This window comes from Petromyzon marinus, chromosome 80 (assembly GCF_048934315.1).
Source record: "Petromyzon marinus isolate PM22_M1 ecotype Great Lakes invasive population chromosome 80, UKy_Petmar_22M1.pri1.0, whole genome shotgun sequence".
NCBI classification, from domain to species: domain Eukaryota; kingdom Metazoa; phylum Chordata; class Hyperoartia; order Petromyzontiformes; family Petromyzontidae; genus Petromyzon; species Petromyzon marinus.
In genome coordinates this window covers 4978565-5002767 of record NC_133746.1, presented here as the reverse complement: position 1 = coordinate 5002767, position 24203 = coordinate 4978565, and the positions used below count along the sequence as shown (strand labels likewise).

At 44.9% G+C, this 24203-nt stretch overlaps 1 protein-coding gene and 1 long non-coding RNA gene across 2 annotated transcripts; both read left to right on the top strand.

Annotated features, from left to right (window-relative positions):
- The first annotated feature begins 5236 nt into the window (after nt 1-5236).
- On the top strand, nt 5237-8288 carry LOC142907669 (E3 ubiquitin-protein ligase TRIM65-like). The gene is made up of 3 exons (XM_076057281.1): nt 5237-5739; nt 8048-8143; nt 8262-8288. Exons 1-3 carry the CDS (start codon nt 5353-5355, stop codon nt 8286-8288), a joined length of 510 nt encoding a protein of 169 aa, XP_075913396.1. The 5' UTR covers nt 5237-5352.
- Nucleotides 8289-12171: 3883 nt separating this feature from the next.
- On the top strand, nt 12172-22737 carry LOC116958576 (uncharacterized). Its single transcript, XR_012931144.1, has 3 exons — nt 12172-12439; nt 12590-12906; nt 21031-22737. It is a non-coding gene; the product is annotated as an uncharacterized LOC116958576 (long non-coding RNA).
- Nucleotides 22738-24203: the final 1466 nt, after the last annotated feature.

Below are 24203 nucleotides of genomic sequence, written 5' to 3'. Positions count from 1 at the left end.
AGTGGTAACTAGCCAGAGTTGTGAAGAAATCCTGTTTCGTTCTTAAATTATAAAATTACATCCTAGACAAAGAAACACCAATTGCCATATATATAATTGCAACGACATAACCACCATCACAATCACCACAATCATTAGCAGCATTACTTTCACCATCAGCACCTGTAGAATCACCACTGCTACCATCATCATCATTATCAACACCATTAGCACCAAGATCGTCATTATCACCATCATCATCAGCGCCATCGAGACCACAATAATCATCATCACCATCACCACTAAATGATCATCATCACCATCACCCCTATGACTCTCATCACCAACATCATAATCACTACCAAAGCCATCACCACCTCGATCGTAATCAAAACGACCATAATCACCACCACAATCATCATCATCATCACCACAACCTTCACCAGTATCAGTATCATCACGATCACCACCAATATAACCACTAATGCCAACATCAACACCATCATGTCATCAACAACACGAAGATCATCATAATCACCACCATCATCACTTCCAACATTAGCAGCATTACAATTTCCAACATTTTGACCACCATCTTCTCAATGAGCGCGTTAATCACCATGATCATAATCACCATCATTATCACTATCACCACCATAATCACCAACATGATTATCTTTAAAGACAAAGATCCCCCGTATAGCCTTAACAAACTGTTGGGGCAAATGCTGTTCGTGAGCACCTATGAAGGCCGCAACGGCACACGAGGGGGTGGGTGGCCAGCACCACGCCTTGCCGCCTTTGTCTCCCCAGTGGCGAAGTTACACACTGCACCAGGTACTCATTTGAGGCTGAGTCGACCTAGGGGAAGCCCAGGACCGGTTAAGATAATCCACAATGGTTAAACCCAGGATGAATCGTAGGCCGGATAACATGAGTGTTTCAAACCGGCGCAGATGTTCCTTTAGAGGGCTCCGTATCTTTCAAGCGTAGAGAAGGGGGGGGCATGACTGTGGCTGAGAAGACCCGGAACTTTGTATGGCGCGACAGGCCAGGTAGCTTCCACGCATCGTTACGCAGCTGATGAAAACACAGTGCCGCTCGACTGATTCAGAGTGAGACCACCACAACAACACACAAAGACCCCCCCCCACCCCGTATAACCTACACACACTGTTGGGGCAAGTACTGTTAGCGAGCACCTCTAAGGCCGGCACTCTGGCACACGAGGGGGTGGGTGGCCAACACCACGCCTGGCCGCCTTTGTCTCCCTAGTGGCGATGTTCAGACACCACACCAGGTACTCATTTGAGGCTGAGTCGACCTAGGTGAGAGGCCCATGACTGGTTTAAAACATGTGAGGGAAGGTCAGATTTATTTTACTTAGATGTTTGCTGTAAAGTGCACAATTCATTGAAGAAAATTACACACACTTTGAAACTTGTTTTTATTCGAATTTTTAAGACTTATTCTCGATATTCCAAAATTTTGCTGAAAATGAGCCTTTAGAGTCGGTGTGACTTCCCAGGGTAAATAAGTCCTCTTTAAAAGATGTTTATGTAAAGCAATGCAAACACGAACAGTTCACCACTAACTGCATTGCAAAATGTCAACATTCTTACAAACCGGTCGAGTGAGGCTATTTTACGTGTGTACTGAGTCATTCAGAGACACTACGAATAAAAGGCACTCTATTTAGTACAGCCTTCACAGGTAAAGGGAGTAACGACACAATGGTCACGACAGTTAACAGGCTGCCTGATCCCCTTCTTTGCCAGCAACCAGCGCTACGGGCCATAGTGACCCATTCCATGTCACGACACGTGCTTAATCATGTGTCTGTGTGCGTGGATCTGTGTGGTGGTGGAGAACGGTAGTACTCGTTGGTTCTATTCGATAAAAAATAAAAAATAAATAAAAATCAAACAACAAAAATCACGACGTTTCGGCCACAACACAAGTAGCCTTCATCAGGTGAAGAAACAGGACTGTCCCGAAGACAGCGCTGGAGTGGACACTGCCAAGCATGGGCCGCGTCTTTTAAGCTGTGTGGGAGGAACAGAGCGCCTTGACAAAGGAGTTAACATATGAATTAGCATGTAACTGGGGGATTGGCATGATGTTGGTGTGAGGGATTAGGAGCAGTTTACATATCAACAGTAAGTAAGCATGTAACTGGGGGATTAGCATGATAATTGGTTTTTTACCCTTTTATCTGGCAACACAACTGACACCTTTTTTACATGGAATCGTGTTTACATTGACCACAATACCTGCGGTCGAAACGCAAACAAAAAACAACTCTGAAAATGTATGCACTGTCCTTGAAGTTGATTGGTCCACACCCGAGACAGCTTTCTTTAGAGCCTCGTCTCACATGGTGTTGGACCAGAAGACGCCAAAAGGCGCACAACTCAAAGGCAATGCACCATCAGAGTATGAGAGCTCGGGGTTAAGCATTTACACCATTGGAAACCTCATTTGCCAGTAACAAAATATGATAATTGGTTTTTTACCCTTTTATCTGGCAACAAAACTGACACCTTTTTTACAAGGAATCATGTTTACATTGACCACAATACCTGCGGTCGGAACGCAAACAAAAACAACAACTCTGATAATGTATGCACTGTCCTTGAAGTTGAAAGAAAGCTGTCTCGGGTGTGGACCAATCAATTCTCCGTGGCGCTAATCCCTCATACTAACATCATGCGAATCCCCCAGTTACATGCTTACTTACTGTTGATATGTAAACTGCTGCTAATCCCTCACACCATCATGCTAGTCCCCCAGTTACATGCTCGTCGCTCTCCGTGGTGCTAATCCCTCACACCAACATCATGCCAATCCCCCAGTTACATGCTAATTCATATGTTAACTCCTTTGTCAAGGCGCTCTGTTCCTCCCACACAGCTTAAAATACGCGGCCCATGCTTGCCAGTGTCCACTCAAGCGCTGTCTTCTGGACAGTCCTGTTTCTTCACCTGATGAAGGGTACTTGTGTTGTGGCCGAAACGTCGTGATTTTTGTTGTTTTATTTTTACCTACGTGACTGTACCGAATAGAACCAAAGAGTATGGATCCTTGCAGTCACGAAAGCCTCAAATCGAGAATGGTAGTGTAGCGGTTAGCGCCGACGATCCGAGTTCGATTGCCGCTCACGGCCAACAACACCCAGTGACGATTATCTAAACCGGTCCTGGGCCTGCTCTAGGTCGACTCAGCCTCAAATGAATACCTGGTTCGATGTGTAAACATCGCCACTAGGGAGACAAAGGCGGTCGGGCGTGATGCTGGCCACCCACCTCCTAATGTTCCGTACAGTAGTGGCCTTAATAGGTGCGCGCTAACAGCACTTGCTCCCAGTCTGTTTCAGGCTATAATGGGGGAGCTTTGAATGTGTTCCAGAACACACACACATATATAGTCATCTCCTTCAAACCATGTACATGGGTCTGTCCAGTGACCTCCTTGCCACTGAACCTTCGACACTTCACGTGACACTCAATGTGCACCTATCCTGGCACAAGCCATGCACAAGCCAGGCGAGGTGCTAATGAGGCAATGTTGTCCGTGTGTTATAGCCGTGGGCGCCACGGTGGCCAGGAGATATTAACTACCTCGCCTGGTATACAGAAAGTCGTGGGCTCGATGCCGACCCTGAAGCCTGCTGTATATTTGGAGTTTGTATTTCTCTCTCCCAGTGGTCGCGTGGATTTTTCTGCGGGCCTTCCGGTTCTCCCCTCCGCGTTTCATGAACGCGTTTACAGCATTCAGCTACCGCTGTGAATGTCAACACGACGATAAGGGGCCGTCCATAATGACGTCACGCACCTGGGGGGGGGGGGGTCAGACATTTGTGACGATGTGTGACAAGGGTGGGGGGGGTTTGAGAAATATGACGTCACATCAAAATGCGCAACTTTAAATATAGACGACACGTTCTACTTAATTAGACTTTTTATGTTTTCTCCTACAACATCAGAGTGTAGCGCCACGTTAAATACGCACTACAATGACAATAGTTTAAAGAGATTTGAAGCATGTTTAATTATTTGGGGAGGGGGGGGGGGCAGAGCTTTGTGACGTCATATTTGAGGGGGGTCTGACTTTTTGTGACGCCGTGTGACGAAGGGGGGGAGGGGGTCAAAAATCGTCCAAAATTGCGTGACGTCATTTATGGACGGCCCCCTAAGCCACTTCGTTGAGCTATCATTTGTGGCCAGGTCTCGTCTGAAAAAGATCTACATAACTCAGTGGGCCTTACCCGGTAGGAGTGTGGTTTGTGTGTTACAGCAGATGTGGAAGCTGCGTACGAGTACGGTCGTGTTTTGAGCAATGCACTCATGGTGTCGTTTTCATTCTACACTTTTCAACAGTTCGCTATTCCATCATTTGCACTTTAAGGTCCCAAAGATATAACTGCTCGACCCGAGCTATGCGTGATCTGATTCGTTTGTAACTGTTCGCCTTTTGGCATTCTCTTGTCTAAGACTTGTGGTGAGACAAGGCCATGCAGAATGCTGTCTCTGGTGTAGGCCAGTCATTTTCGCAGACAATGCTTATATTATCAGAGCATGCTTGTTTGCATGTTTCCCACATGTATGTGTGGTGAATGCAGACGATGATACCTTACAAAAGGTTTATATTTGGTGTATGAACATCTTAAAACAACTCCTATTCTATTGCCAGAAATGGTAACAACCGATTATTACTCTGGTTCTTTCGGTAAAGTCACGTAGGTATAAAATAAAATAAATTATTTTAAAATTATTATAAAATAAAATATTATAAAATAAAATAAATTATTTTATACCTAAAATAAATTATATTATACCTACGTGACTTTACCGAAAGAACCAAAGAGTATGGATCCCTGCAGTCACGAAAACTGGCAACAAAAAGAAAGCTGTCTCTGGTGTGGACCAATCACTTTCAGGGACAATGCATGTACAGTACTACCAGAGTATGTTTTTTTGGTTTGCATTCTGACCACAAGCATTGCGGTTAATGCAGACATGATTTCTTGTAAAAGGTTTCAGTTTGGTGTTTTAACATCTTAACACAGCTGTTTTGTTGCCAGAAAATAAGGTGGAAAAACCTATTATCAAGCTATTCTGATTTTTCATATTTTTTTGAAAATGACACAAAAAGGTCCCCTAAGAGATCTAAGATCTGTATTTAAAGGCGAAGTTTAGACGGACAGTAACATCCATTCAGTGTAACCTGATCTCAAATGAATGCGAACCCTCGGAGTTCTTTCGATACAGAGGCAAGAGAGGAAGTGGCACTTCCTCATCTTCCTCAGTCCGACCTGGCAGCGCTGGTGGCTGTGCGATTACACCCCCCCCCCCCATCTCTCTCTCGTGTGCGATGGCTGCTGCATCGAGTGAAGAAAGGGACCTGTCGTGCTCCATCTGTCTCGAGTTGTTCAACATGCCCGTGGGTTTACCCTGCGGCCACACGTTTTGCAAGGCGTGCGTGGAGCGTCACTTTGCGGCGCAATGGGAAGAGGTTGGCTTCACCTGCCCGGAGTGCCGCGAGGTTTTCTACCGCAAGCCGAGGCTCAACAAGAACGTCTTCATAGCTAGCGTCGTGCACAAGTTCAAGGAGGCGAACGTGGGCAGGAGGTGCGACCGGCATGGCCACGGCCTCGACCTCTACTGCAGGACCGACGCGCGGTTGATGTGCGTGGAGTGCACGGACGCGCACGAAAAGCACGACCTCGTCTCCGTGCGGAAGGAGCGCGCACACAAGGGGGTGAGTGGCAGACTCGAGGTTCACGCGAGCTAGTGGGAGACGTTTGGGCGGGGGGGGCGTCTCTTTTGCACGCGCCATAATCACCCTCAATTCTGGGTCCAACATTTACCTGTTGAGGTGGAATTACACGGGGGAGGTAGAGGACGAGGATTGATGGGGGTAGGCGCAGTGGCTCTGTGAAGTTGATCATTCGGATATGTTCAGGGTGAAGCTGGAACGCGAGACGACCCTGGCAGATGGTTAGTGGCAGAGACCATGTGTACTTTTTAAAGATTTTAAACTGTAGGCAGTATATGTAAATACATATATTTTTGGTATCTCGTTGTTTAGAATGTCCGCATTTTTTACGTTGATTATTAAATGTGATAATGGCGCTTTGAGTGGCAGATTTGTGTGAGGAAAGCGCCACCACGTGTGTAAGTTGTGTTCTGTGTTGCACCACACGCACGGGGGTATAGTTTATTAAGCGGCGGTGGTCGTGGAGGAGTTATGAGTAAGTAATGGGAGACAAACATGCCCGATCAACATAGCAGATGCATAAAAATAGAATACATCACACAGCTAATAGGGTCATGAGGAAGACTGGGTGGCTACATCTATAGGAATTTAAGAGGGGGCCCCCGTGCTCCTCCCCCCCGGACAGGGCTACTGCTGCTGTGTGTAGAGGTCTCTGGGTGTTGTGGGCCGGGTTCCGGGATGCGTTTTAGCTGCTTTCTGGTGTACGTAGTTTTTTCTTAAATACGCCCTTTTATAACTTTATATTACTGAACTATATAGCTCTTTTTCAGAAGCGACTTGGCTGTTACAAATGGATAGCTCGGCCAAGTCGCTTAGCACGATGTGGAAAAGTAATAGCAGCAGCCAAATATTCTTTAGCCCATTTTTCTAGTGTGGATGGGAAAACCCAGAGGACCCTGATAAAACGTGTAAAAAAACAACAGCGCAAAGGTGACTTGAATTTTCCGTAAGAGTAACAGCCATACAGTCTCAGCGGGGCATATTGTGTGAAAGGTGATTCAGCACGTAGCAGTAGCGGCTTTCGCGACCAATGTTATCCATAGAGGTTTATTATTATTTTGTTTTGTTAAATATAAATGTGTCGTTAAATCCGCCACGATCACCCGACACAGCCAATCAGTAAGGTTGTGTGTTGGAGAGTAAACCCACTGCAACATTTACAATCCAGTATCCGTGTGACGTTTCGCCAGTAATTACAACTCGGCCTCATCAGGCGACAGCCAGAGTTGTGGATAAATCCTCCTCTTGTTTCGGTGTTAAATAGAGGTGGGTAAATGTGATGTCGTCACTCAGAAAATCAGGTGTGTAGACCAGAGGGGGTGGTGGGTTAACTGTGATCAGCCAATAACAGGTATTGTGATTTAAAGCCAGTTGCGGGAGATATCTGCGATCATTAAAGTTCTGCCCCACTCATCAAAGTACATGCGGACTATGACGGAGCCGTCCCGTGATCGAACCCACGACCTCCTCCATTCCCGCTGGTGGGAGCTGGAACTCAATGTAGAATACAACTTTTAGCGATGCTTCGTCTGTCAGCGCCAAACTCACACTCGGTGACACATCGCTACTCTGCGAGCCTCGTCATCCATGGTCGATTGCGGAGCCCATCCCCGGAGCTTGCCGCAGCAAAACTGATGTGCGTGGTTTCTGCTCGTCGTTATATTTGAAAATCTTCCACCTCGGCTCGTCTCCTCACAAGGGACCGCAATTCCCAATATTTGCCCTCAGCCTATGGGAACAGCTGTTCAGTTGCCCCTCAGAGTAGAGTGACTGGTTTTACGACCTTCCACAATTATTCATCTGAAAGGGGGGGGGTCCTTTTGACCTTTGTCCGGCTGTGTTCCCCCCCCCCTCTTCCCTCATGGTTCGGGGTGTTACATTTTCTTGTTGTCTCTCTGGCCGTTGAAGTCGTTGGGGTTTCCCCAGAATCTCATTAGCCCCCCCCTTGCACCGGGTTTTTTTTATAAGTACATTTTATGACTACTTCCTCCAGCTGCCTTTTGTGTGGCAAGGCAGGAGGCGAGGTGGGGGGGGGGGGATGCCTTTTCGCGTCCCCGCACTAGACCCCGATCAATTATTACAACAACAAAATATTGGCAGAATCACTCTTAATATACATTTTTGGAAAAGGGCATATATACAACACTTCGTCTGACTTCACAGCCGTTGAGATCTTAACATCTTCTTCTGCCTGCTCTGCCCTTGAGAACGACAGTGATGTTTAAACAATCGAGTAATCAAGAAAGGTTCGGTTGAATTTTGAGCGGGAGCTGATCTGGTGCCATTGCAGGGGCAGCTGAGCTCAGTTAAAAATCGACTGAGTGAGAGAGAGGGAACAGCAACCTCGTTCGTGAGCAGCCTCGAGGACTCGACCGGCAGAGTGGAGGTGCGTAGGTCACCGTGCAACTCACAAATAAACCCCCCAAAACTTTATTAAGAACAACATTGCCGGTGAAAGTCTGCTACGTGTTAAATGAAACCCACGTAGTCTCCATTGTTTTCAGGAATCAACGATTTTACAGCCGCCGTGATACTCACAACTCTGCCACCATCACCACTACCGCAGGCAGCAGCAGAGCAGACAAAGGAGAGGCTGAGCAGCAGCTACGACGAGCTCCTGCGCCTCATCTCCGAGGACAAGGAGTCGGCGCTGCGGGCCGTGGACGAGGAGCGTGACCTCAAGCTCTCGGGGATCTCCCGGGAGATTGAGAAGAGTCGGGCGACTCTGGGCGGCCTGACAGAAGCGCTCGGCAGAATCCGCAGTCTGGAGGAGACCGAGGACCCCGTGGAGTTTCTCGAGGTGCTGCCACGCGCGCGAGCTGCAGACAAACTTGCGTCTGGATCATTCAGCCACGTTAGCTGTGTATCTGTGTGTAATTATATTTCGATCTTACGATGGCGATAGCGATATGACAAAATTGTAAGATATTTTTAATTTCGCGCGGCAGGCAAACGCAGCAGCGTACGAGGTACGATACTGTAACTTTATCATCGCCATCCTCCTCTTCCGACAACTAAGTTAATGTAGCCATCAGCAACCTAACATCGTTCAAGTATGCAGACGACGGACAGAATCTTGGTGAGTACAGTAGAATATAATACGTTAAGATACGTTCAATGCATGTATGATACATAGCTTTAGCGATTTCATTTTAGAGTTACCACGATACGATACATACGTTCAATGCATGTTAAAAGTTTTTATAGCAGATAGGATTTTTTCCTGAAAAAAACTTTCTATGAAATTGCAGTTCATATAGGTAGGCTAAGAATTTACCTCGTATATAGTTTATACAGTACGGTACTGTAAATTGCTCTGTTTTGCTAAATTATCACCATTCTTTAAAACTCCTGGGTAGACTAGGCCATTTTCGACTTATGATATTTTCGACTTACAATGGGGTCGTCATAATGCATCTCCATCATGAGTCGGGGACTACCTGTATAGTGGGAGCGGTAGCGTAGCGGTTAGCGCGCTGCGCTACAAACCCGGCGAGCCGAGTTCTATTCCGAATCACGACCAACACCAGTGACGATTATGTGAACCGGTGCTGGGCCTCCGCTAAGTCCACTCAGCCTCAAATGAGTACCTGGTGTGATATGTAAACATCACCACTCGGGAGACAAAGGCCGTGATGCTGACCACCCACCCTCCCTTGTTTGCCATGCTTGCCTTCATAGGTGCTCACTAACAGCACTTGCCCTAACAGTCTGTTAAAGGCAATATGGGATATCTTTGTTGTTGTATGTGTGTATGCTCGATATATGTGTGTGCGTCTGTGTTTCCTATATACTCTGCCTGGGTCTATGTGTGCTGTCATAGTTCCATCAGTGAGCTCCTCCAGCAGGCAAGGCAGCGTTGGCTGGGCCATGTATTCTGTATACCCAGCGGAAGGAAGAGGCGGGCACTCTAAGGTCCCATTCGTAAGCTATCGTCTACGCCGTGAAGCGGGAATCTGTGGTGGCCCTCACCCTTTTTACTCTTTTCCTTGCAGCAGTGCTCACAACCGTGAGTGTAAATCTTAGCACCGATATCTATATACGAACCTGGAGCGACAGCAAGTCATTTAATCTGGCTTGGCTACGTGCTAACACCAAATTGAGAGAACAGTGTGCGTCCAAGAACTTATTTTTCTCCGATGACACGGCCTTAGTTGCTCACAGCCGGAGTGACATTTAAGAAACCGCCAACCATTTTGCTGCATCAGCAAACCAATTTGGGCCAAAGATCAACACAAGTAAGACTGAGATGTTGTTACAACCAATAAAATGGACAAAATATAACCAATGGTCACCCAGAAATCTTTGTCAATGGTGAAGCTCTCAGAGATGTGTGAACTCGTTCACTTACCTGGGAAGCACCGTATCTAATAACAACTCTGTAGACACGGAGATCTTATGGTGCCTTAAAGCTGTATCTAAGGCATTCAGTAGCCTTAATAAGCGCTTTTGGTCCCAGCATGGTAACAAATTGTCCACCAAAGTAAAGGTCTAACAGAGCAGTTGGTAATTCCTTCAATGTACTTTACTCTGCAGAAACATTGACACTATACAGACACCTGAACAAACTGATGAGCTTACAGCTGAAACATTTGAGACAAATCGCGAGGAACGAGTGGCAAGACCTGAATTCTGAGCACCGAGGTGCTGGCAAGAGCTGAGATTCCCAGTGTAGATAGGCAAAAGTTACGTGCTCTCGGTTGAGATGGTCAGAGCATGGAACTTGAATATGCCAGATCATGTTCTTAAGTTCCTTCCTTATGGTAAACTCGAACATGGCTAAAGTGTGTTCCTGTGGTGGCCAAAAAACTGTGCGCTACAAAGACGTCCTTAAAAGTCACGTCAAGATGGCCAAATATCAATGTTGGGACACGTGGGAGGAAATGTCAGCCAGCGGTAAGTAGTGGAAGATAAGGCTGTAAGCCAACTCGGACAAGAGGCTTGAAGAAAACAGGGGGGGGGAAAAAGCTATCGCCATCAACACCAGCAGCAATGGCACAACACAAATCCCATCAAGTGGACGAACAACTCTTGGCCACAGTGTGGCCGATGCTTCCGCTCTAGGACTGGATTCCCATCCCACCAGCGTGTGTTCTCCACAGTCATCATTGTTCAGAGATGAACATCTGAAGAAGAAAAATAAGTTACCCAGCCACCACATGTCCAAGCAGCTTCTTTTTGGCTTGGATAGAGGGGGCTAAACGGGCATGACATGGGCTAGAAAGGAGGTAATGATAACGATGCATGTTTGATGTGTGCCTTGGTGTCTCAGAGCGCTGTACATCACAGTCCACATCAACGGGGCACCCCCAGTGCCCACTGTCTCTGTGGGCACGAGGCGACTCAACACCTGCCTCGTAATGGGCATTTGTTTTCACAATAGGGGGGGGTGATTATTGCTTTGCGTGGTCTAGCCGAGGTGCACCAGCAGTGGCAGCTGTCCCTGTGCATTCGTCTGCTGCCAGCAGGGGTAGAGATGATTGCTCTGTTAATCCCAATTGAGTGATTTTTTTGGGTTGATTTTTAGATGCGGTACATCTGGGCCCCGACGCCAGGAACACAATGACGTTCTGTTACGTATGACACCCCGGAGATATTTAATATCCCACTGCGGCAGATATAGAATATCGTTGTAGTTATTAAACCCATGGTAATAATCAGGGTGATCACTGTCTTAAAACCATGAACCTCTGCAACAAAGCTGGCGATGTCGCCACCCCCAACATGGAGGCTGATGTGGGATGGGAGCTTATTGGATTCGCTGATGACTGCAAGCAGTGGTCAGGATTCACCACGGCCAGTTACCTCAGTCAGTCAAATCAACACTCTGGGTCTGCCCTGTGACCTCATGTTTGCTGTGTATCTTGTTTCAAAATTAAAACTCCGACTTTTAATACATTTTGCTAAAAAGATGAAGGTGTGTGTATGCATGCATGTCGTGTTTGTCATGTCTGTTTTATCTGCTGAGTGTGTTGTATGTGTACTCTATGTTCGAACTGTGTTCACCTTTTGATGTTAGTTACCTCTTACCAGTGTAGTGACGCAGTTCGGAGACAGTTGTAAATGGAGGCACCTTCCTATTATTCTTGCATACAATGGGGACTACACGCACCCTACGTGGGTGCACACTATATAAACATATATTGTACACACAACCGTCTATTGCCGGCGGCACTATCTAGCTAGAACAGTTGGCAGGCTGTCTAGCTAGCGGCACCCAGTGATGGTGAAGATGGCGGTGAAGATGGCGGCGACGATGGTGGAGAAACAGCAGCAAGGCGAGGGGATCCAGTTCCAGCAGCAGCTCTGAGCTCCCGCTCCGGGCTCCCTCTTATGCTCCCAGCATGACCTTGCTCCGCCCTGGCCACGCCCCCCTTCTGGAACCTACTAGCAGGTTCCTGGGCTTCCAGATGGACCCCTTTATGAACTCTCCCTAAGTTGTCTTGCCCCGTATGTACTGTCGCCTGCTGACGTGTGTACTACCATACACTGCAGGTACCACTTTCGGACTTTCCGTCAGCAGCCAGTGCTATTACTGTACACCACTCTCACACACGCACTGAATTAGACTTTAAGGGGCATGTATCGACACCCCTTGCATTGACGATTTGTGTTGTGTTTTAATTCTTTATTTTACGTTTTGTGTGTCTGTGTCACAGGGCTACACTCTCCAATGGGAAAGGTAGGTCAGTCCACCTCCTCAGTCACGTTCGGATCTCTCCCCATGCAATGGATACTCGTTATTGACCTACACGTGATTTTCAAATTTCTCGTTCTCATCCTCTTTGCTTCGCCATCACCACCATACTCGGTGCTCATCATCTCCCTGCAGCTTCGTGCACCTGGCAAGTGAGCCGATGAAGGAGACACCGTCTCGGGCTTCGCTCGACTTCGAGACGGCAACTCCACTGCAGGAGCGGATAAACGAGCTCCTGAGCGCATTCAGAACCTTCAGAGGCGAGGACCCTACATCAGCAGACCATCCCAATCCCAAGACTCCTGAAGGGCATATAGCTGAAGTGCAGCGGAGGTCACCTCCAGTTAGTTTGCGGGAGAGGACAGCTCCACATGAAGTTCAAGCAGCTGGAGCGTCTGCACAACCCACAGCCTCTCTGCACGGCCTTAGCAGAGCTGACATCATCATGACAAGTTAGTCACGCTGCGTACACAATGTTGTTGTTAGCTTGGCTCGAGTGAACGGCCAAAACGTTAACTCCAAAAAGAAGATTGTTATTGCAACTTAACCACGAGTCGAAAACCAGCACTGGAAATCAGTAAAAGCTGCGTATTTAACTTGGACTGAATTCAAACCTAAATTAAAGTGAACATGTCAAAAGCTTTCACGACCAATGTGACGATATATCATTGGTGTTTGGGTGAGACAGCGTAGGTAAAATACATTGTCATTAACCCGTCTCCACCCTACACAGCCAATTATAAAATTGTCACGTGATGAAAATAATACTTGGTAATGTAATACTGCTAGGAGAGCAATCCACAACATCTCACCATTCAGTCTAACGTTTCGCTGGTAATTTTGAAAATAAATAGGCGGTACGCTCTCCTGGAATAATACTATTATTAAACTTTTTCATTTTACTAGGTAAGGCCCACTGAGCTATATAAAGCTCTTTTTCAGAAGCAACTTGGTTATCAAAAATGATAGCCCAATGAGAAATGGCTAATTATGTGGACATTTACAGCAGTATTCAAATACTGTAAACGAGCAATGTTGATTCTAAATGTGGAGGAAAACCCGGAGGACCCGGAGGAAAATCCACCAATCACGGGGAGAGAGGGACATACAAATTCTTAATATATATGCATTAGGGTCAGAATCGAACCTACAATCTCCTCCATATCAGGCGAAAGAGTTACTCTCTCACCACGGAGGTGTTAAGATGTTCAAACAGCAAATAAACACCTATTGCAAGGAATCATCAAGTTTGCATTCACCACATTTCATGATTGTGGTAAAACATGCCAAAAAAACTTGCTCTGATAACACTAATGTATGCTTTACCCTAATGTATGCAGCCTCCTCTATGGCCTTGTCTCACCACCGGTGTTAGACCAATGCCAAAAGGCAAAACAACACAAAGGCAATGCCAATATTAAAGCATTAATAGCTCAGGTTGAGCAGTTTAACCTACGTAAACCTTTGTTACCGGTATCAAAATTATAAAAATAATCGTACTAAATAATAGGCTTTATCATTTCCCGGCAATAATACAGGAGGTGTTAAGATGTTCAAAAACCAAATAGACACACTTGTTGCAAGGAATCAGAGACAATGCGTACATTATCACAGCATGTTTGTTTGCATGTTTTATCACAAGTGTGTGTAGGTTAATGTAGACTTGATACCTTGAGATATTCATTGTCTATTTAGTGCTAGAACATCTTAATACCTCCTGTTTTATTTCCAGAAAGGGTAAAACCTATTCATAGTTTTTTCTTTATCTTGGATACTGGCACAAAAGGTATCCCATGGATATAAGTGCTCGACCCAAGCTATAAGTGATGTGATACTTGCGATGCCTTTGTACTGTTCGCCTTTTGGCAATCTCTTGTCTAAGACTCGTGGTGAGACAAGGCCAGAAATAAGGCTGTCTCTGGTGTAGGCCAATCAGTTTAAAAGACAATGCATACTACACTATGTAACACAATTTTTGTTCCTGGGTAGTAAGTGTTATTTCCTAATTGCTTATTCCTAAAAAGAATAGAAAATTGCTATTATTCCCCACAAACTTTGCTTTTGTGACCTGGATATTGAAAGTGTTTAATTTACCTATTTGCAATGATAAAACGGACGAATTTGTGTCTTTTTTGTCAGAAAAAACCCAACATGAATCAAAATTAACATGTATTTATACCAAAGTAATAAAAATGGACTCGGCCTTTATGGGCTGCAGCATGGCCGGGCTCCACCCTTGGCCACGCTCTTTTCCAGATCCTTCCTGAAGACTCTGGCCCCTACATCCCTCTCCCCTCCTTTTGGGCTCCCCTTGCCACCTCGTCCGGTCACGTGCCCTCTCGGGGTCACCCAGACTGTCACGTCCTCACCCGACCTCTCTCTCACTGTCACCAGGACTATGCCCCCTTGGGCTGGCTTCCATGGCATACCCACTCTGGTGCCAGAGAGAGGCCCAATATACACAGCTCCACTCTTGTGACGATAGCTGGCGCTAAACACCATGATGACTCCATTTACGTCACTACACTAGTGAGCTTCTTGGATAATTCATTGCACTCCAGGATTTTCTTTATCTGTGGTCCAACGAAGACACCAGCTTTGACCTTGCCTCAGACAGCTTAGGGAAGAAGTCTTGAAGGTACATGAAGGCTGCCGACTCCTTTTCTACAGCTCTGACAAATTGTTTCATAAGGCCCAATTTGATGTGCAGTGGTGGCATCAGCACCTTCCGATGCATCCTATAATCTGCGACTTGCACACTTTCATCCAACAAGTTCCACTGGTTGAGCCTAGACGTCAAAAGTTCGGCATTGGACTTGGTGAGACCAAGATCTCTGATCAAGTCGTTGAGGTATTTTTTGGTTGGGGTAGTATGGGTTTCTCTCCTCAGCTCTACCTTTGACATTGTCATCTGGATCTACAACGTCTTCCTCACTCTCTGACTTGCTGCTCTCTTCTAAAGACGGTTGCTCTTTCTCCGGAGGAGTGGGTACGGGGAGCTCATGGCAGTGTGGCACCGGGTTGATGGATGAAGGAAGGTCCGGATATGTGATAGCAGGTGCATTCTTTCCAGTCTGACGTTTGGACGGCCCACCATGCAGAAGTAGCAGTTGCTTGAGTGGTCAATGGGTTCCCGCTAAATTCTTGGGATAGCAAACTTCATGGCTCTCTTTTCCTCTCTGTATCATCCTACAAAAATACATTTATTTCACCCATGACTAATGTGTAAGAGATTCTCGCAACATTTTTAAGAAACGAAATATTTTTTCAATAACATTGAAAATTGTAAAACATTAAAAATTAAAAAACTTTTACAATTTTAGAAATTTTATCAAATTTTATAACATAAAATTCCGATCCAGAATTGTCCATCTTACCTTCCAGAGTTTTTGTTTTTGCATTGCTCGTAGGTGCAATGAGGTGCCCAGGTTTTGTCTTGATCCCCGACAGGCACGCCGAAATATGCCCTGTCGGCCTCACACATCTTAGCAGATGCTTCCACAGAGTACTTTTTCGCTATTGTCTTGATAAATTGGCCGCAGGCATAACAAAATGCGTCTGCCAGATGCTTGCAGCCTCTTGATGCCATCTCAGAAAAATTCAGGTATGTATCTATTTAGGCAGCTGGAACTAAACTGAACTGGTGGGCTTAAGGCCCCTGTATTTATACTCCTATTTATATTACTGGAAAGTTCTAAAATCTTCTAGAAGTTACTCCAAGTTTACTCAGCACTGAATATATCTGGAATGTTCTGGAAAATAGGTAAATTTCTACATATCTCTGTCCTGGTCACAAAAGCAAAGTTTGTGGGGAATAATAGCCATTTTCTGTACTTTTAGGCAGAAGCAATTAGGAAATAACACTTACTACCCAGGAACAAAATAAAAACAATGTTACACAGTTACACAATTATTAGAGCATGTTTCTTTTCATGTTTTGCCACAAGTATGTGGTTAATGTAGGCTTTATGCCTTGCAAAATGTATCTAATTGGTGTTTGAACATCTAAAGACAACTCCTGTTTTATTGCCGAAGAGGGTAAAACCTATTCTTATTTTTGATCATCTTAACACCTATATTATTACAGGCAAAGGCTAAAGTCTAATAATTTTTTTCATGATTTGTTGGTACCGGTGGCAACAAGGGTCTTCCAAAGCTTCTCCAATCATTACAATGAGCATCATCAGGCAGACATTAAAACAATTCCTTCAGTCTCGGACCTTAAATAAGTGTCGTGACACAAACAAACAAACACAGACATTAATAAACAACAACCGCCATCCACCACTAAGTGGTGGTGGCATCACCATGAAGTTTACACCAATCACCTTGAGGCCACGTGAAGTGTCGAAGGCTCACTGGCATGAGGTCATGGGACAGACCGAGGTGCGAACGGTTGATCGACTGAGATGGTTGGCAGATGCACTACCTGTCTTCTCACTGTGCCAGCTTGCTGTGTTGGGGTCTTTGATGGATGGCTGCCACCACTATGAAAGTATGGTCGGTGCATCTTACAGGTGACAAGTGGATAGCTAGTAGGAAGATCACTTCCATGGTATGTCCTGGTAAAAAGGACATGGGCCCCTATTAACTGTTCCGTAACTATTTAGTCCAGCAGATGTAATTGCTTGGACCAATGATGTTGTGTGAATGCGCAAATGCAGGTTACGTCCCCCACATGGACCCGCCCCTCATTAGAAATAATGAACAGGTGACACCCTCCAAATGGACATCCCCCCTCCATTAATAATAATTAGCAGGTGACATCACTCCACATGGGGGGGGCGATGCGCGTCCTCCCCCGTTCTCAGCGTCAACTTATAACACACTGCAAAGGCAGAACCCTCACGTCACGCGATTTCCGTAACACTAAGGAGACATAGAAGTAAAAAGGACGTCATGATGAACAAGGGAGTATAACCTTTAAATGAAATAAGTCTGTGTCACCGCGGCCTTACAAATTGCACACGAATGGATGCAATGAATATCACGTCGCAGTCTGCTTTTCGCTTGAAAGTTTCAGATTTACTGCAATACACCCGTTCTTGGATGGGCAAAAAGCTAGTTATCAAAATAAATGGAGTGTCCTTGTTGGCACGCGTGTTCTTCTACTGCTGACAGTTGTATTTGGGAGTATTTAATATTCCTTTTGTGTTCTTTTAGTCTCGTGCTGATCAGACGTCCACCGATATGGTTTCAGTCCTGTCTCAAGGTCTTAACTTTTCTGTTGCCCCACGTAAATCCCTGTCGAAGAGATAATTTCTGAAGTGGAATCGGCAATTAGACATCTCCCACATATAATCAAGCTGAAATGACTAGGCATGAGGTTGTTAAAATGAATGAGAACAGTAAACTGTCAAAAACAAATATTAACTTCAGTGAAGCAAAAGTCTTAAGAAAATTGAGAGCAAATAAAGATTTCCAAATTCTTGCTGCTGATGAGGGCCGATCAACTGTTGTGATGCCGAGTGAGGATTACGATAATAAAATCAAAAGATTTACTCGATGAAGGTACCTACCTTGGAACATAAAACAATGTCAATCATTGCCAAGTCATCAATTCCCAAGGAAGAGCAATATCTGATCAAACCAAGGGCATAAAAACCACCAAGTCGTTATGGGCTACCAAACATTCACAAACCTGATGTCCCATTAAAACCCATAGTACAATAGGCTCTTCCACATACAAATTCGCACAATATGTTATGAATTAAAAACAGCCCTACATTGGTAGGACCTCTTCGTTCATCAAAAACTCTGAACATCTTCTAAATATAATTATAATATTAAGCTTAACCCTAATGATATTCTCGTGAGTTTTGATGTGACCTCTGTTCACGAGGATTCCGGTCAACGAGTCAATTAAATCACTCAACACTCTGGGAAAGAACACAGGTTTAGCCAATGATATCCCACTTCGAGCTGAACACTGTCTAAAGAACACCTCTTTCTCGTGTGAAGGTGACTTCTATAAACAAAAGGAAGGGGAAACAATGAGCTCTCCTTTGTCTCCTGTGATAGCGAATTTGTACATGGAAGATTTTGAAACAAAAGCAATAGCTTCAAGCACACTAAAACCGTCTGCTTGGTTTAGATATGTGGATGACAGATTGGTGGTCTGGCCACACGGCAAAGATACACTTAACGAATTTCTAAATCATCTCAACTCGCAAAACTCATCCATCCAGCACACCATGGAAATGGCAGCTGACAGAACCCTACAATTTCTGGATACTGTGCTCGGACAGGGTCGAAATGGTAAAATAACACAGCGTTTACCGGAAGAAAACACACACTGACGCCTATATGAATGCAGAGTCACATCATCACCCTGCACAGACATCTGCTCTCATCAAGATGCTCATTCATCGGGCTATGAAAGTGTCAGATAGTGATAGTCTGAGAAGTGAAATTAAACATGTTAAAGAAGCGCTGCAATTGAACGGTTACAATGATGCACAAATTAAAAGGGCATTGCCAAAACCAAATCAAATAACACGAGCATTGACACTGCCCAAGTAATTAAAACTTGTAAACTAGCCAGATGTTTGGAAAAACAATGCATCTGAGTCTGATTTGGTACGATGCGTAAAATACAGAAATGTATCTGGTACAAAAGATGTATTACCGAAGCTATCAACGTTATGTGTGTACCGGATTAATTGCACTTGTGGCTAATTCTATTTTGGGCAAACGAGACTAACATAACATCATTGAAATATTAAATACTCCCAAATACAACAGGTCAGCAGTAGCAGAACACGCGTGCCAACAAGGACACTCAATTGATTTTGATAATGTTGAAGTTCTGTGCAAAACTAGTTACTACTGGCCAAGACTAATTAGATAATCTATCGAAATTTAGAAATAAAAATAATTTAACCGTTCAGTTAGCTAACGACTTAGTGCTGCGTGAAAGCGAATAATCAACTTATACATTTTTATATTATTAGTTCTTTCGGTAAAGTCACGTTGAAGGGAAACAACAAAATAATAAAATATATATAAAACAATAAAAATTCTCACGACGTTTCGACCATAACACAAACGGTCGTCTTCAGGTGTGTTGGGTTGCATAAATTTATTTTTAAACGGTGCATTTATTTATTTATAAAAAACGTTAGCGCCACGCGCAGCGATGGTTACTCCGACTATACAATCCGCAAAGCTATCACTCAAACCATGAAGAAGGACCCTCTTGAGGATTCTTTCAAAACCATCACTGTACCCTACATTGCGGGGATCACAAAAAAGATCTCCAAAATCTTGAATAAACACAAGATCCAGGTCCGTTTTAACACATTACATAAAATCCGTGATCTGGTTCCGTCTGTAAAAGATGTGATTCCGGACATACAATACCCTGGTGTCTACAAACTAAGTTGCGTCTGTGGTAGTAGTTACATTGGAGAAACCAAACGCCATGTCTCGGACCGCATTCGTGAACACAAAGCAGAGCTTAAACACGGTAGGACCAACACCTCGGCCATGGCAGATCATTGTTATAATTCAGAAGGCTCACATGCCATTGACTTTTCCAAGACAGAGGTTCTTTGTAAGCCATCTGGCTACAATGAGAGATTCGTTCATGAGGCTATCCACATATACAAGCACAGAGACAATTTCAACCGAGAAGATGGATTCTATCTTAGCAATCATTGGAAAGATTTGATAAACCATTTCAGGTCTTAATTGATTGTTCACGCTTACAGTGGCTTTCAGACAGCATACAAAAAAAAATTCGTCTCCCCCCTCCTCTTTTCAGAATATAGATGGACTAGTCCTAAATAAACTGCCAAATCGCTGCACGTGGCGCTAACGTTTTTTTATAAATAAATAATTGCGCCGTTTAAAAATAAATTTATGCAAACCAACACACCTGAAGACGACCGTTTGTGTTATGGTCGAAACGTCGTGAGAATTTGTATTGTTTTATATATATTTTATTATTTTGTTGTTTCCCTTCAACGTGACTTTACCGATAGAACTAAGAATGTGAATTACTGCAGTCACGAAAGCTTTAAATCAAAATTTAACTAATACATTGTTTAAATACATGCCTATACAGGCCACTATACTTCAATAGGGATTACCGGTGGTACAGCAATTTTAGTACACACAATGTACAGGAAGTACAAGATAAATGGGCTCGCATAATGCACATGCATAATGTACGTTGATTCATTAATCCCCCCACACTTTGCACACGAAGAGCGCACAAGTGTTATACATCTACGCCTCTATATAAGGAACAAAAAAGTGGACTTCTCAAATCTGGCTGTCGCCTGATGAAGCTAGTTGTAATTACTGGTGAAACATCGTACTCAGTTTGTAAATGTTGTGGCTTGGCTCTCCAACACACCGGTGTGCTGGATTAGTGACGAATTGGCATTATCTGTTTACGTAACAACCCTTACTAATTGGCTGTGTTGGGTGGTGGCGGGATTCACGACACATTGATATATTTACGCGCTCTAACCGGAAAAACTTGTATTATGGAAGATAGACACACAGTTATATTTAGACAACACGATACAAACACGCCTAATAATTCCATCATGATGTTATCTTCACAGTTGGATGCTCACCAACTCTGGATATGAACTCAGCCCATGACCGTCTACTGATTTCCTCGGATGCCAGGACTATGACGGTGACCCATGACTCACAGGGCCGCCTCGATCACCCAAACCGCTTTAATCACTTCACACAAGCCCTGTGCTGCCAGAGCTTCTCGGTGGGTGAGCACTACTGGGAGGTGGACGTGGGGGGTGCTCGCTGGTGTCGGGTCGGAGTCGCGTACGGCACCATCCCACGGAAAGGGAAAGATGCTGCATGCTTCTTGGGAATGGGCGATGCATCCTGGTGCTTGGAGAAACACTGCCACCACTTTTCAGTGAGTCACGGTGGGGTGGAGACCTCGCTGCTGATGACAGAGCCTCCCCAGAGAGTCGGCGTTCACTTGCACTGGGACAGGGGCCTCCTGGAGTTTTACCGCACGGACACTATGGAGCTGCTCTACGAAACTCACCAACCATTCACTGATCCGCTTTACCCAGTGCTGGGGGTGTGGGGGTTGACTGAATCTGTGAGGATCTTAACGCCGCATGACAGTGGCTAAGATGTCATGCGACATGAAACAGTGGCCATCCAGGAGTACCAAAAAATTATCATCAACCCGTCCCTTCCGATACATCAGGACATAAACCCAGTGCTGCCTATTCACCTAACATCATGCCACCCCTTCTGGATCACAGCAGCCACAAATACAAAAGAAGGCGAGAGATATAAACAAGTCTGGACTGTGTCAAAAATAAAACATCTCGTAGGGGACCCTACCTTCTAACCTCCCGGTTTCAACCTTCCACAGCGCCAATGGTCGACCATCAACCGAATCAGGACCGGGGGGCGTGTGGCCGATGCGGCCACCTGATGCGCAAACGGTGCATCAAAGATTTGGCGGCCTGTAAGTGTGCAGCCACGAATCCGAAACCATCGACCGCATCGTAGAAACTCTGCTGCTGCTGTCTTCACTTATTTAAAGGAGGGATGGACGAGATCTACTCTGCTTCTGAACAGACATTTGAGTGGATAACAAATGTAAGATTACTATGAATCTGCTGATATAAATCCATACGAGATAGGAAGTGGCTGTGTTCATTCAAGCAGGTTTAAGTTTATGTTGGAGGTGTATTTGATGTTGTTAGTCATTCGTAATTAATGTTTTACTAACCCTTATGGCCGGTCCCACCCCTTCCTTAACCTTGCCATCCCCTTTGCGGGGCTGCAGCCCTCCAGCAACCTCAGACTCATGTAAAACTCTATGAACCATCCTGAGCTCGCTACTTGCTCCTGCTCCTCCCTCCCCAGTTCGATATGCCGTGGCCTATATCAAAGTGAATGGTGATTGTGCCACCTACACTCCGTTGTCATCCTCTGACAAGAAACCCGCCTATCGCGACAAGAATCGGCTAAAAACGTAAACTGAACTATTTCATCAACTGCGAATGACCTTACTCTTTGGTTCTATTCGGTAAAGTCACGTAAGTAAAAAATAAAACAACAAAAATCACGACGTTTTGGCCACAACGCAAGTGGCCTTCATCAGGTGAAGGGACCAGACTGTCTAGAGGACAGCGCTGGAGTGAACACAGCCAAGCTCAGGCCGCGACCTTTAAGCTGTGTGAGAGGAAACAGAGCGCCTTGACAAAGGAATTAGCATAAAAATTAGCATTTAATTGGCGGACTTAGCATGATGAACGGTGTAGAGGGGGTGAACATGTGCAGATCGGCGAGGGGGGAAGGGGAGAGGGAAGTTTACATATTGATGGTGTGAAAAAGGAATTTAAGCAGCTGCGAAAGTTTTGGATACCAGTACTTGAAAAAATATACTGTACCATTGAAAATTAGTTTAATGTTTGGTTTGATTCAGAAAATCTTTCCAATGGTTGCTTAATTTGAAACCATCCTCTCGGTTGAAATTGTGTCTGTGTTTGTAAATCTAAATTGCCTCGTGAACAAATCTCTGATAAAAACCCGTGGGTTTGCAAAGAATCTTCGTATCGGAGAAAATTATATCGTGATCACCCACAGTGTTTAACAGTGATCAGCTACGGCAGAAGAATTCGTTCTGCCGTGTTTCAAATCTGATTTGTGCTCGCGAATTCGGTCAGAGACATGTCGTTTCGTCTCCCCGATATAGCAGTCACCACAGGTGCAGATCAATTTGTAAACTCCGGGGTACTGTAAGACAGGAATGACATCCTTCACGGAAGGGATCAGGTCACGGATTTTGTGTACTGTATTGAAGCGGACCAGGATCCTGGTCCGGTTCCCACGGGTTATTATCAGAGATTTGTTCACGAGGCAATTCAGATTTACAAACACAGACACAATTTCAACTGAGAGGATGGTTTCAAATTAAGCAACCATTGGAAAGATGTTCTGAATCAAACCAAACATTAAACTAATTTTCAATGGTACAGTATATTTTTTCAAGTAGTGGTATCCAAAACTTTCGCAGCTGCTTAAATTCCCTTTTCACACCATCAATATGTAAACTCCCCTCTCCCCTCCCCCCCTCGCCGATCTGCACATGTTCACCCCCTCTACGCCGTTCATCATGCTAAGTCCGCCAATTAAATGCAAATTTTTATGCTAATTCCTTTGTCAAGGTGCTCTGTTTCCTCTCACACAGCTTAAAGGTCACGGTCTCAGCTTGGCTGTGTTCACTCCAGCGCTGTCCTCTAGACAGTCTGGTCCCTTCACCTGGTGAAGGCCACTTGTGTTGTGGCCGGAACGTCGTGATTTTTGTTTTTATTTTTTACCTATGTGACTTTACCGAATAGAACCAAAGAGTATGGATCCTTGCAGTCACGAAAGCTTTAAATCTAAAATTGCGAATGACCTGTGAATAACCCAACCAATAAAAGAGATCCAATGCAATTTATATGAATACATTAACTTCTCCCCCTCTTCTCTTCACACCTGATTGGCTCACACGTGACAACATCACATTTACCCACCTCTATGTAAGACCAAAACAGGAGGAGGATTTCTCCACAATTCTGGCTGTCGCCTGATTAGGCTGAGTTGGAATTACCGGCGAAACGTCATGGTATTTGAATTGTAAATATCGTAGTGGGTTTACTCTCCAACACACCGGTGTGCTGAGCTAGTATTGAATTGGCACGTTTTATTTACGTGACAAACCTTACTTATTGGCAGTGTCGTGTGGTGGTGGGTTTAA

Excerpts from the sequence above, each read along its gene's own strand:
- LOC142907669 (XM_076057281.1), top strand. The coding sequence starts at position 5,353 with ATGGCTGCTGCATCGAGTGAAGAAAGGGACCTGTCGTGCTCCATCTGT. Across the intron at positions 5,740-8,047 it reads AGGAGCGCGCACACAAGGGG|GGGCAGCTGAGCTCAGTTAA; the intron begins GTGAGTGGCAGA and ends GTGCCATTGCAG. Across the intron at positions 8,144-8,261 it reads ACTCGACCGGCAGAGTGGAG|GAATCAACGATTTTACAGCC; the intron begins GTGCGTAGGTCA and ends CATTGTTTTCAG.